This window comes from Limanda limanda, chromosome 17, assembly GCF_963576545.1.
Source record: "Limanda limanda chromosome 17, fLimLim1.1, whole genome shotgun sequence".
Lineage (NCBI taxonomy): Eukaryota > Metazoa > Chordata > Actinopteri > Pleuronectiformes > Pleuronectidae > Limanda > Limanda limanda.
Window position 1 is genome coordinate 4,646,439 of NC_083652.1, and position 14,943 is coordinate 4,661,381.

Consider the following 14,943-nt stretch of genomic DNA (forward strand, 5'->3'; position numbering starts at 1 on the left):
GTAGCTATAATCAGCCTCCATATGAAGCTTATAATTTACTTCTATAACGGCTCATTAATATCTCAACATAAACATAATAAAATGGTGAAAATACATGCACTTTATTTTTTCCAAATAAAAAGCTGCTTAGTCAAAGGTTTTCACAGTCGTGGAGACAGTGAGGCAAAAATATGTATTTGGGCCCCTGTTGACTTCAAATGTATAAATGATCAAATGATCATTATTTCTCGCCCAGAAAACTAAGAAGAAAAAAAGTTGAGACATGCAATGATTGGTTGATTAACAACTGAATCATCGGCAGACACTGACAAACAGAAGAATAGGTGATGCTTCTGCAAACAGCCTGTCATATGCTGTGGTCATGTGACAGGACATACTGAAAAAGTGGTTTTGATAATTGCAGCAGCACCGAGGTGCGGGTTGTAACCAAATCCGGAATTCAAAATAAAAGTGGTGTAATGGAAATCATGTGGTAAGCACGTTTTTGTTATTGTTGCGCTAACTGCATAGTTAAAATGATGATAAAGAAAAAACATGGATCAATTACGTGATTAGAAAAATAAATGTTGGGAACTTAATAATAATCTATAATAAAAGCTTTCCGTTGACAGGAGGAGAAAAGCTTTTACTTTGAAAGCAAGTCTCGGAAGTGCAAGTGAGTGTTAGCAGGAAGTGTCAGCTTGTTGATGCAGGTCAGCTGACCTGGTGAGTTCACTGTCTGTTAGCCCAATGGCGGAGCCTTGTTAGCCCACAGACACTGTTTACCTCCGGCTGTCTCACAGCGGAGCGGCCCATGTTAGCTCCGAGACTCTGCGGTTATAGACCCGGCGAGTGAGGAGCTGATCCCCGACTGACAGCATTGGAGCAACCCGGCTAGATCAGCAGCTAAACTAGCAGGACACAGTGGACTTGGAAGCAGTGAGGTAAAGCAGTCTCAGTATCTGTCTTCAGTGAACGACCATGTGTGGCTAACCTCCATAAGATTCACACATTTCTTTGTATTTATTATAAAATCCCAATAACCCGTATAACAGTGTGTGACACAGCTTCACCAAACCTGCGTGTTAGCGAACAGATTCCAGATCAGTAGTCACACAACTTTGAACAAGTAAACACAAGTTTACACCAGTTAGTGACACTAAAATACTGTTTATGATTAAATAAAAATAAGCATTTCTTCCCCACACTGGCCCTGTCACACGACTCGTAGATATTTGCAAAACATTCACAAAACAACGCGTATTCTATTGAAATATGCACCATATGGTTGATTATTAGTGAAGCATATTGTTGCCGAATTGAAAAATGGGTCGTAAAATGTATGTAAAGTCTTGATTCAAATGTTTATCTCGGGTGTCTTTGAGTCAACGTTAACATAATCATTAAATGTAAAGACGAGTGATGAGAGTTCTTTCTCCATTTCTTTTTTGTGCATCTTATTTTTTCATCATGGGTCCTGTACACACAGATTCTACAATACGGAACTTAATATGTCACTCAGACTTGAAACGCCATGATGTTTTATCATTGTTATCAATATTCAAATGTGCAGAAAATGTTCAAAAAGTACTCATACAAACTGAAGTAATTTCACAATTATTCGATTTAAATATGTGAATTATTGATATCAATTATTTAGTATCAAGAAGCTTTTTGTGTTCAAATGAAAACTTCCCCTGATGCAGGTTTTAATGAAACCTTAAATATGTTAATCAAATGTGCTTATTAACACAACACAGTAGAGCCACAGAGGAGCAGAGAAGGTCGCCGACTTGTCACGTTGACCCTGAATATATGAGAGTCTGTACAAAATATCAGTTTTGTTAAAGCACGCAATTTGACGACAGTGAATGAGCACTAGCAGCTCATGCTGTTATTGTACCAACTCAATCTCACTCACATGGTAATTAAACACTTAAACCATCCAACTAACTGTCAGGAATTTTACCACAGTAAAATGTGAAACCAGTTACTGTTTCATCCCTTATGTGGATGAAGCAACTATCAGTTTTAAAGAAAGTCAATATGGCATGCTTTAGTTACCTGGCTGTGTTTTATTTCCTCCGTCAGGTGAAGACCTGTGTCATCGACCATGGCGGGTGGAATTACAGAGACCGGGGAACCCTACTCTGCCTTTGTGAGTATCCTGTGGAACATGTGATTGATTCCCAAAATCTTTCTGATCACACAAAGTTCAGGGATCACATTGAAACAACCCTGTAACATAAGATAACAGCTCAGAAAGAATGTGTTTTGTCTATAAAGTCCTTAGTTGTGTAATTTTGTCTACAGGTGTTAAGCCCCCCAAAATCCAATGACAACTGTGATCATTAATTGTATGAGAGCAGAGTGAGGTACCGTCCGTAGTATATTCAAATCTAATTTTGAATTCGACAGCCGCTCATGTTCTTAAGTGTTCATGAATTCCTACTATTCTCCTCTCGTGACTTCCTTAGAGTTTTACATAGCAGTAGATTGTTCTATACTACATACTTATCTTGAGCAGAATAGTACACTGACTGCTCATCATATATAAATACCTTGTCAAAACCTGGACTGTAAAGCGCTTTGAGTTATCATCAAGATTAGAAAAAGCGCTGTATTAACACAGACCATAGACTATTAAATCTACGACAGAACAGGACAGAGTAATTATGTAACGTAATAGAATATTTTATTTTATTCATAGCTGCTCTACAAGTAAACATTTGGAATTGAAAGCAAACGATAGGAAAGAATTTAGCGCAAATCGAAGATGATCACAGAATATGAGAGCTGAAATTCCCGAGCGTATACCTTCATCAAAGCCCAACTGGCCCCTTATCAAACCACATTTAAATCATGAGATCTGGATTTTATTCATAAATATCAGTCAGCTGAATATATCTGATTTTATTTTCTTCAAGAGTCCTGACTTGATCCTTGTGAAATCAACAAAAACTGTTCCCACTAAAGTTTCATGGTAATCAGTCCAATAGAAAGGAGAACGGAAGCTTAAAAGTCAACAATAAAATCTTAAAATCTCTCTTGAAGCCAATGAAGAGAAGCTAAACTCAGAGTGACGGACTCTCTTTTGTTAGTGAGTCCGGCTGCTGCGGTTTCTAATATAATTTATGCAAACTCTGACTGGTGAAAAGACAAGAGGAAAAGAACGCATGAAGAAATCTCTCTAGGTCTAAAGGCTCTTTGAGCAATGAGGGAGCATATGAAAGTGCTGTGAAAAATAAAGAGGAAACAAAATTGCTTACACATCTTTTTTTTTTACACAAGGCCTCTTTATGGTCTGGACTTGCTTTTGACAGCTGTCCCTTACTTTGCCCACGTCAGCTTGACTTTACCACAAACGTTAAGTTTCGCTGGTCATTTTTTATATCTCTCCATCTATGACTGCCAGTGGCCGGACCCATTATGTTTTCAGGTTGTCGGTCCATCCTTCCCGTTCTTGTGAACAAGATATCTCAAAACCACCTTGAGGGAGTTTATTCAAATTTGGTATAAACAATCATTTGGACTCAAGAAGCGACTGATTCGATTTTGGTGGTCAAAGGTCACAGTGACTAGGTAAATCTTTAAAGGACTCTGCTACTGGAGCAGGGTAAGAGGAGTGGCCCTCTGTTATCCTTCCCAATGACTGTATTCATCAGAAAGGATGATGAGGAACACTGGGTACTTTTATTCTGGAGATTTTGGACTTTAACAAAACAACATTAGATATTTGACATTAATATTACAATATTAGATCACTAAATTTTATTCCGAGTAATCTCAATCAAAAGTAAAACAGGTGCAATTTGAAATTCTAGGACACAAGATGCAGTAGGGGGTGAAATTGTGGTCTTCATGTCAGACTTGTAGGAGACTTCACTTTCCATTTCCTCTACGCAGGTCGGGCTGGTGTTTATGTTCAACCTGATCGTGGGCACTGGAGCTCTGACGATGCCCAAAGCCTTCGCCGCAGCCGGTTGGGTGGTCAGCATAGCACTCATCTCATTTTTAGGGTTCATGAGGTGAGTCCTGTTCGAACCCTAGTTTTCTACAACAAAGAGGAAGCTCACCTCCTCAGAAAAACATCTGAAATATTTGCAGACACTGTATATAATAATGGATGTATGCTCTGGGTTCGGAGAGTGAAACCAATGCCTAAGTGCCTGAAACCTTTATCCTTTATTTGTGTTAGTAGTCTATGAGAATATCAGTCTACTTCTCCCTTGCTTTGTAAAATCAGTAAACATGTTCCTAAGGATTTTATGTCTCAATCTCTTCTTCAAAACAGTATGATGTTCATTTAGTAAATTATGTTCCCATTTAGAGTCAAGTAGACGTTAAAGCCCTGTATGCATTGGGGCCTTGATGCAGTGTCATTTACAGCTAGTACCATCCAATGGGAGTAAATCGCAGGTGTAGGTGGGGGTGCAGTGTCCTCAAGCTCTCAGTCAGGCTCCACCCCCACTGGTTGGACAAAATGCCAATCTCAAGGCTTCAAACATCAGCTCACAAACCAGTAGGTGACGTCATGCTGGGTTGACACTTGATTGGACACAGTTAGACACCAGCTGGTGAACACAGAAGTTTAAGAGCGTCATATTTCAGTCTGTTCAGTTTGTTTTTGGTGTTTCTGTTTCCCCCCTTGGTGATCAGCAAATGTGTCTTCAATCAATAGATTTGCCTCTTTTCATAATTACACTCACTTAAGGTGTAAATAAGCATTTTACCATAACACTTTAATTGATCATTCTGGTGTAAAAAAAAAAGAATCAACTCAGTTACCACATTAATTTGTTCTGATAATGGAACAGTTTTGATGGCTGGCAACCTGCATTATCTGTATTTGACCATTAGTCCTTTTTGTCTTGTGGTCGTCCCTCTATCCCTTCACCAGCTACATGACCACCACCTTCGTGATCGAGGCGATGGCGGCGGCCAACGCTCAGCTGCGCTGGAAAAGGAGAGAGCAGGAAGAGGTGAGATGTTAGTCTATAGTGTGTGTATAAAATCTTTTTAATTGCATGGTGGTTGGATGGACAGTTCTCTCTGTCAGAATGTTTCCTCTTTCATTCCCAGTCTGATAGTCGTACCTTCAATTTCCAGAGTCATGTTCACCAAGTTCAAGAGTAATGCTGAAGATGAGTTTAAAAGAACTCAAAAGTTGTTAAAAAACAGCTTTTATCTCCAATATTCTGCAAGGAAACTTTTGATATTTGAAGAATTTTTAACCTCCTGCGATCTGGAGGAGGTGTGTGTACCTCATGAAGCTGATGGAAAGAAGCCAAGAGTGTGCAAAGCTGTCATGGAAGCAAAAAGTGGCTACTTTGGAGAATCTAAAATATAAAACATTCTGGTTCGTTGAGCATTTTTTATGATTAGAACATAATTCCATATGTTTTCCTTCATAGTTTGGATGTGTTCAATATTATCTGCAATGTAGAAAGAAATTTAAATAAAGAAAAACCATCGAATGAGAAGGTGTGTCCAAACTTTGGCTGGTACTGTATATACACTCCTGATCAAAATCTTAAGACCAGTTAAAAAATTGCATGAATTTGCATTTTGCACTGTTGGATCTTAGGAAGGTTCTAAGTCAGGGGTGTCAAACTCAAATACGCAGTGGGCCGATATCAAAAAATTGCTTCAAGTCGAGGGCCACAATTTCAACGTTTATTGAAAACTTATTGAAAGAACCTTAGTGCACATATTGAACCTGGAACTAACAAGGCCTATAGAGTATTGCCGAGAAAACAACATTAATTATGAAATAAATGAAATACAAATAATAAATAATACATAAATAAATATAAAAGTAATAAAATCAGTTTCATTAATTGCTTTCTGGCTTTATCTGCAGTATTTCCAGAGTAATTTCCAGTGAAAACATTTTCTACAGGCAAACAACAGCCAAAAATAATTGACTTCAAAGAAAAATCAGGTTTTAAGAGCCCTCACTGTAGCGTACATGTCAGTGATGACACAACCCCCCCCTGAAGCTGCAGGTTGAGCGCATTCAGGTGGCTCGTGATGTCACACAGACACGTTTTATTTCGCAGCTCTGTTGTGCCTTTCCCTTTGCTTTCAATAAACTCACAGATCTCCTCACGCAACTGGAAAAATCTTTCCAGCAACTTTCCCTGGTTCAGCCATCGCACCTGTGTGTGATAGGGCAAGTCACCATATTCTGGACTTAACTCCTCCAGAAAAGACTTGAACTGGCGGTGATTTAAACCTTTGGCTCTGATAAAGTTAACCGCTAATGTTATGATGCTCATCACATGTTCATTTTCAAGGCTTTGCCACACAGAAAAAAAATTTGGATTCCATGTCATTTCCTGTCAAGTAATCACACTGTGAAGATCTCTTGATGGCAAAGGCAAAAAAGCTCACCGTCTTTGAACGTGGTAGGATTGTTGAACTGCATAAACAAGGCCTCTCACAACGTGCCATCGCTGCAGAGGTTGGACGCAGTAAGACAGTCATTTTGAATTTCTTAAAAGATCCTCAGGGTTAAAAATCTCACCGGCGCTGAGCCGGAGGATCCGAATGGCTGTCCGTCAAGACACGGGATGATCCTCGTCCCAAATTAAGGCCATTACTGGTGCTGACTGCAGCCCAATAACCATCAGACGGCATCTGCGAAGGAAGGGCTTCAAAAACAAGAAACGTCTTCAAAGGCCACGTCTCCTTCAATGCCACAAGATTGCCCGTTTAGACTTTGCAAGGGAGCACCAAACATGGGACATTGAAAGGTGGAAGAAAGTTTTATTCTCTGACGAGAAAAAATTTAACCTTGATGGTCCTGATGGCTTCCAGTGTTACTGGCATGACAAGGAGATGCCACCTGAGATGTTTTCTACGCGGCACAGTGGAGGGGGCGCCATCATGATCTGGGGTGCTTTTTCCTTCAATGGAACAATGGAGCTCCAGGTTGTGCAGGGGCGTCAAACAGCAGCTGGCTATGTGGAGATGTTGCAGCGGGGATCCCTCATGACTGAGGGCCCTCGTCTGTGTGCTAACGACTGGGTTTTTCAGCAGGACAACGCTCCAATTCACAATGCCCGTCTGACCAAGACTTTTTTCCAGGAGAATAACATCACTCTTTTGGACCATCCTGCGTGTTCCCCTGATCTTAATCCAATTGAGAACATTTGGGGATGGATGGCAAGGGAAGTTTACAAAAATGGACTTCAGTTCCAGACAGTGGATGCCCTTCGTGAAGCCATCTTCACCACTTGGCGCAACATTCGCACTAGCCTTTTGGAAACACTTGCATCAAGCATGCCAAAACGAATATTTGAAGTGATCAACAATAATGGTGGAGCTACTCATTACTGAGTCAGTTTTTGACACTTTAATTTCTGTTTTAGGAGGTTTTTGTTTTTTTTTGAGCTGTGGTCTTAAACTTTTGATCACCTGATGAACAGCCGACTTCAGTTAAATTGTTGTTTTCAATAAATTGCCTGCTCGCAACTTTTGGGCTCTTGTTCCAATTTCTTCTTTTTGCATTTTGAAACTCTACTTAGAACCTTCCTAAGATTCAACAGTTCAAAATGCAAATTCATGCAATTTTTTAACTGGTCTTAAGATTTTGATCAGGAGTGTATGTATATATCTCTACATGAAAACCATGCAATCCCCACATGGGACTGCAGAGGGCGCTGTTGTTCATTAAAAGTTGCACACTGTTTACACTCTGCAGGACCTGATTTCAGCATTTATATGAGTTACTTATGTAGGTTGAAGCATGTTTAAGCAGCTGATCACATATTAAACTTCACTTGTAGTTGTCAGTGAACTTTTGACTTAAGGTAAAGCTGTATTTATGCCTGATGCATGTGGTAAATGGCAGGTCTGCTATCAAAAAGATAAGATAAAATAATATAATTCTTCATTAGTACCACTACTAACTTTGCCTTCCTCCAGAAGTAATAAAACCTACGATGAAAGCATGAGAAAATATCATTAAGTATGAATAAAAAGTACAATGTAAACAGAACATTTGCAGTGTTAACAGGATTGCACATATACGACATTAAAATGGCACATAAAAATGATTATTACACAGGTAAACATCAGTCTATGCGCATTATGTCTTAACTAACAATAGAGGGTAGTATCGTCCATGCTGAGTCAGCATTGTGCAAAAAATACATCGACATTTTCTCGTTCTTTGTTATTTTGATCCAAAGTAGACAACATAGTCGTTGTTCTTAGAGAACTGGAGTTAAAACTCAAACAACTTTCATCTTCTATGACTGAAAATCCCAAAAGGAAAAATCCTTTTTAATGTATAAACTATACTTTTTATAATTTTATTTCGAAGGGTGTTTTATGGCTCAGTTCTAGCCCAAGTGAAATGTGCCTCCTGCCACACGTCTACAGGACACGTATGACTCAACTCGATTACCGAGGATTCTTCAATCATTTTTACTTTGAACGAGAAAAAGACTTTGTGTCTCCCACGGTGCAGAAACCATCTTGGTTAATGCCAGTGGGTTTCCAGTTGACGAGTTACGAGCCTGCAGACAATCGCCTCAGCCCCAAACACTCGGCCTTGATTCATGGCTCCTGAACTCCTCTCAGCATTTTCCCTCCCCTGTAATGGAAAACAAGAGCCGATGAAAACTGGAAATGTTTCCCGCTGAATGCTTTTTATTCCTCTCAGCTTGAGCGAAGCCTCTGAACAGAAATATTATTATTACGTCAAAAGCAGAGAACTTAGAAGACCAGTATTAAACTCTGGTCATGTGATGGGAAAAGTTCTTTACAGGATCCCCTGACCGTGACTGTGTTTTTAATCTAGAGCTGAATGAGGTTTTTTATGTTCAGCACTGGCTGTAGACACTGTCCTCTGCTGGAAGTCTAAGCAAAGTGCGACTATATAGTTTCGTTAAAGCTCCAAAATGGACTGAGAAATGTTCTCCCCAAAATAATAATAAGAAGAATACTTACAAAAAATATTGTATATTGTAATAGTGCTCTATTTTGAGGGAATTTTATCCCCTAATAAATTTCTTGGAAAACAGTTTGTTGTGTTGAAGTGCCCTATTTGGTCCCATGTTAATTCACACTCTATGATTTATTTGATAATAATAATAATAATAATAATAATAATTTATTTTATGGCACCTTTCAAAACAAAGTTACAAAGTGCTTTTGAAAAAAGGATTGAAACCCTTAGACCTTATAAGGTCAAGTAATAAAATAGACAGAATAAGAAATATAATGAAAATTATTAAAACCAAACAATGAAGATAAATGCTAAATAATAATAAACAATTGTACACAAAATAAACACATTTTCATCATCTGTGGATTCTTTATTTTCGTGAATACGTTTTAGTCTTGAAAATGTTGGAATTGTATTTAAAAAAAAAATGTTTACAGCCAAGGAACTAATCAATTAATAAATAAATCACAGTTCTTCTCACTTTAACAAGGGGTTGTTAGAGAGTCTGTTTATGATTACCCGGGGTACTAAATAAATGATTAAAGTATCTAATCTACGATCTCACATGTTTCTATAATATTTATATAAGGTCTTAAATGAAAGATAAAGTCACTGTGTAAACTCTCAATCACAGTAGCCGAGGAGTTAATTCATTTCTTTTATCAAGTTCAGGTAAAAGTGTCTCACATTATAATTCACTTCTGTGGTTAAATTGTGATGTGAAATGTTGGCGTCCCTAAGTCTATGGTTCAACAGAGAATACTGCCTCCTCTTCCTCTTCTGATTCACCTGCAGCACGTAGAAATATCACATTCATCCCAGCCACAGTGGGGAGTCCTACGTTTGCCTAACGCCTGGTGTTTGACCGAATTTCTACTTTCAGACGGTTTGTCTGACTTTGTCTGTCGCTAGAAGCTCAACTGAGTCTCATCCGTAGCTGCTCACATTAATGTGGCGGTTTGTCAAGCTGCCTCTGTTCCATTCCGCTTTGTCACAGAGCAGTTACCTCCCGCCATCGCTCATCGTGTCTCAGCCAAAGTATCTTGTATTCACTCAGTTGATCACAACGTTCACTGACGGCTCATTGATATTATTCTGGAGAGAAATGATAAGCGATGTGTGAGCAAGTGATCGGTGCAAACTGTGACGTCCTCCATTCTCCAAAGTGCTTTCCAGCTGTTGCTAGTAATTTCCAGATGTTGCCTTCCCCTGTGTCACATACATAGCAAATAAACACTGTGTTAATAGCTTGTAAACTCACTGCGGTTTATGCAGAGAAATTAGTAAAAGAGGCAGGTTAAATAGAGCTCAACAAACTTGCATCTTCATCCTCATCATCATCATTCTCCCCCTCAGATCGCCGACAGCGACTCCACCTCTGAGTATTCGGACGATGATGTTGTGGGTCGAGGTCGATCAGAGCCGGAGACAAAGCCCATCTTGTCTGTTCGTGAGTATCAGTGTTTACAGTCGATAAACGATTAAAATGGAAACACCTTCATTTTCGAGAAAACTATTTGTGTAACTGTTTTCATCACTGCTGAGGTTAAAGTTTGATGAAGTGATGCAGAGACATTGCATAAATCCGCACTTTAAGTTTGTGTGTGTAAACGTTTTGCATTCGAAATTTATTTTTGAAATAACAAGAGTAGAGCCCGACCAATATCAAACCATTATGAAAAAGAAAAGGAATAATATTTTACAAATAACACAAATGCAAGTAAATAAGAACTTGAATTAAGAAATTACAAATATTTTTATATAAAATGTAAACATACATACATCAAATATATTCTACATTGTTTATTCTGTACAATAAAAGTTTTCATATCTTTTAACAAAATGTCTGTAAACGACTCACAAATCAGTCAGACTCTAATCAAGATGTTTCATTGGTCATCAGAATACATCTTATTACTTTTCAAATATCACAACTAACAACTAACAAAGATTTCATCCATAAATTAATCTGTTAATAATTTTTTATTTAATTTCTATTTTTCTATAAAACATAACTAAAAATTGAGAAAACCAATCTGAAATCTCCACATATTTGTCTTTGCTTGACCAAAACCCCCAAAATATTTATTTTGGTATAAGTTTAAGTAGAGTAAAAGCAATAAATTCACACATTTAAGTTCTGGTAAGCACTGATTAATCAATGATTGACACGTCTGTGAATTCTATATTTTGTCTGCTGACTAATTGATTTTAAAACATGTTCCTCTAAAATATAACTGCTGATGCCATCAAATCTCACCAGTCTTGAGCAGTAATTTGTGAAACACTGAAACACTCTATTTATCACTCGTGTAAACATCTTAAGTAAAAGTTTTTTTTTTTCTGCATTCAAAATGTCAGCAGTGCTTTATGTGTTTCATATGTTTGTCCTGATATATATGTATGTATGTAAGTAAGTAAGTAGTAAGTAAGTTTTATTTATAGAGCACATTTAAATACAGCATAAACTGACCAAAGTGCTGTACAATGACAATAAAAGGCAAATAATACAATATAACAATACGGTGCTATACAATGACAATAAAAGGCAAATAATACAATATAACACTACAAATTGACCATAAGTCCTAATATCCATTACAAAGTGCAATAACATTCAATAACAGTTAGGGGGAAAGGAAGGCCAGGGAGTAAAAATGGGTGTATATGTATGTATGTATATATGTATGTATATGTATATATTTTAATTCATCAGACTGTTTCTTGACACTTAAAGTGGCTCCACTGCGACTGGGTATTTACTGCGGATGTGTTTTCACAGAGAGGTCAGGAGGTCACGTAGATCATTTCGACATCGTGGAGCGGGTGGAGATGGGCCAAATGGCGTCCATGTACTTCAACAAAGGTAATATCCCTCTGGCCTCGAGCTGCTCCTCTCATGGCGTTATTCAATTAACTGCAGACACCGCCGTCATTAGCCATGTGTAACATTTATGGAGGAGTCGTGAAGGCTGTGTGGGATGAATCCCAAAAGATTTTTTTTTCTTTTATGTCCGTTCACAGAGGAAGGCTGCTGGCTGTTTAATTGGATGTAATTCTATATGGATTAATTGCCTTTGGTTGTAATTACCTGTTTCAGACCCCATCAAGGCTGTTAATCTCCCTACTGTGTGTGTGTGTGTGTGTGTGTTGTGTGTCTGTGTGTGTAGGGGTTGTTACTGCCTGTGCTTGTGGCAAATGATAGTGAAGCTTCCACTAGAATGACTTGGGATCTAATGAACCGTCTTCTAACATGGGACGACATATTGAAAGTAAATTCACCTTGAGCCAGAGACGGAGAAACATTGTGGCTTCACGTTCCTCTTCTATATCAGAACATTGTTCTGGCTTTGTCTGCTTGCATTACGCTGACCAGATACAGGTGACGCAACAGGATGAAGGAATGAAGGAACAGTGAAAGGTCGAAGCTGCGACAATGTCGTGCCAGCTGATTCTTTCTGTCGTTCAGCATGGCGACACTAGGTGGAGCACTTGGCGCGCACACGCACACGACAGACCCACAGGTCCACTCAACTTGTGTTCACACCCACACGTGTGAACCCACTCGTGCATGTTGACATGCAGTTCAGGCTGTCAAGGCTGCAGTGTGCTCCCGTCCATTCACCCTCTTGTCACTCATTCACTCGACTCTCCCGCCTGTTAAAGAAAAAAAATCTTTACTGATGACCTTTCCCAGGATGAAACGAACATTGTGCAAGTGAGGCACGTGGAGGTATCGATTGTTAATAAGGAAATTAGTTTTCTCTCCTCTTCTCACTCTCCCCACGCTAAGGGAAAGTGGCCCGGTGAATCATAGATGAGTGAGATAGGCTCAGGTCGCAGCACACGCTGAACAGGGAAAGGGGAGAAGACGAACACTGACCTGCTGGCCACAATCTGTTTGCACAACTGAAATGTGATATGATACCTGCACCTCATCCTATTGACAACATGATACAGGTATTCAATCCTTCACAGAAAATATATGCAGTTCAAAAAAATTTGGACATTTCAAATCTTAAGTGGTGCCTGAATAAAATATTTTTAAATTGGCAAATTGCAAAATCTTATAGGGGCGCTATCGTGATCGCCATGCCCGCCTGTTTGTCTGTCCATTTGTCATCATTAAGAACACTTTCATACTGACCTAGTTAGTCCGGACCCCCTGATTTTCAGTTTAGTCAAACCAGAATTAGGGGTTCATGGTCTGGACAAATGGACCAGAATTGAGTCTGACCAAAAGTGGTGATCTTTGCCCAGATCAAAGTGAACTGTGGTTTGGTTTGTTGGCGGCATGGAAATCTGTCCTCTTTTCAAGTATATGGCTGTGCAGTTTGTTAGAAGGGACAATTTTCGAAACCATCTCCAGGAAACTGCCCTGAATGACAAGGAGTTTTTGCTTGTCGGAGACAGATGTGAACATTTGATAACAGCTCGTTCTTCATGCATTTTAGGAGCTAAAAGACAGGAAAGAGTCAAACAAGTCTATTTTACTCTGCTGGATTTACAGGACAATTTAAACAGTTTAAACACCACCTCCCAACTCTTTACAGGTAATAAACTGGGGGCGTGATTGCACACTGTCTTTCTGTCCTGCACCTTCGCAGGCAATTAAAAGCATTTCTCCTGCTTAGAGGGCGTTTGACTTCCTCCTGGGCTGAAATTGATGTGGCAGCGGCAGCAGCAGCGGTGCGGCAGACTTGGAATATGGCCACGGCTGTTGTATGAGCCTGACCTGCAGCCACTGACAGGAATGTTGATGGGGAGGGGGGGGTTTGCACCACTGTGGAAAGGTGTTACTGTAACCTTCACATTGATGATTTGAAAGTTGATTAGAAGACGACTTTGGCTAAAGTCAGAAAGAGAGCGAACGCTTGAACACCGTCCTTGCATAAGCATTTCGTCTCAGCTGTTCTTACCTCTTGTGACGTGATGTGGCCGTTCAAACAGCGGCTGTGCAAACAACTGGCTCGCTTCTTCAACATGAGCTCTCCTTCCCCTGACATACGGAGGACCACGGCAGCGAATACTAATTCACTCCGCTTTAACCCAGGCGCGCGTCTCCTAATTAGAACCAAACAGGGGCACATCCATTTTTAATACTTCAGTGACTTTTACTTAAATGTCATACTTGTGCATTGAGAGCACTGGCAAAATGAATCCAGGAGTGCAAGAGCCTCCGGGAAGATAAATGGACATGTTTGCTTCAGCTTGCGGCCCAATCATTTTCCATAAGCCACTGCTTTAATAGTTTTCAGTGTCAGCTTCATAGAAGATGTACTTTAATTTTCAGGGAGTATATCTTATAACGGCTACAGCTATGATCAAGCCAACAAATGGATTTCACAAGTTTAGTCTCAGGAAGGAAGTATGCTCCATGAATACTACATTTTTTCTGAAAATGGAACTGAGTGAAGCTTATATTGTAACACTATTCAGAACTTTCAGACCTCAATTCTGCTTCCTCAGGGATTGTAGATTATGATTCACCTAGCGGTAGTATAGAAAGTACTCATGTATCAGAGGGAAGCTAATTTCTCCTCTTGTTCAAGATCTAAGAATCGGTATTGCCAATATAGACAAAACAACCAAAATGCGATGGTTTTCAGTGATAACACAAAAATGGAGGAGCGGAGGGTGGAGTCTGACAGCGAGTCTACTCTCTAATTTCTACTGTTGGAAACATAATCAAACCGATCAAAGGTTTGGAGTAGGGCTGAACGATTTGGGGAAATCTAATCTAATTGCGATTTTTTTCCCCAATATTGCGATTGCGATTTAATATGAGATTTTTTTATTTGATCCAATTTTTTTCCCCCAACAAATTGAATGAATGATTTAAATATGACCAACACAATATTAGATACATTTAGTGTTAAATAATATTTAAAATTATAGGTGTCTTACTGCTCCCAAGTCAGAAACATTTCACACAACTGAAACAGTATTTGCCTCTACTATACTTTGAAAATATTTTGTAAAATCAAAGTAAATAAAGTTATAAA

At 39.1% G+C, this 14,943-nt stretch overlaps 1 protein-coding gene across 1 annotated transcript in view; it reads left to right on the forward strand.

Moving 5' to 3' along the window:
• The first annotated feature begins 708 nt into the window (after window positions 1–708).
• Window positions 709–14,943, forward strand: part of tmem104 (transmembrane protein 104) — a 54,571-nt gene continuing 40,336 nt past the window's right edge. Inside the window, exons 1-6 of the mRNA XM_061089648.1 lie at window positions 709–923; window positions 2,071–2,137; window positions 3,886–4,007; window positions 4,880–4,961; window positions 10,295–10,388; window positions 11,721–11,804. Coding sequence (XP_060945631.1) covers window positions 2,093–2,137; window positions 3,886–4,007; window positions 4,880–4,961; window positions 10,295–10,388; window positions 11,721–11,804 — 427 coding nt within the window. The 5' untranslated portion in view covers window positions 709–923; window positions 2,071–2,092. The remainder of the gene's footprint in view (window positions 924–2,070; window positions 2,138–3,885; window positions 4,008–4,879; window positions 4,962–10,294; window positions 10,389–11,720; window positions 11,805–14,943) is intronic.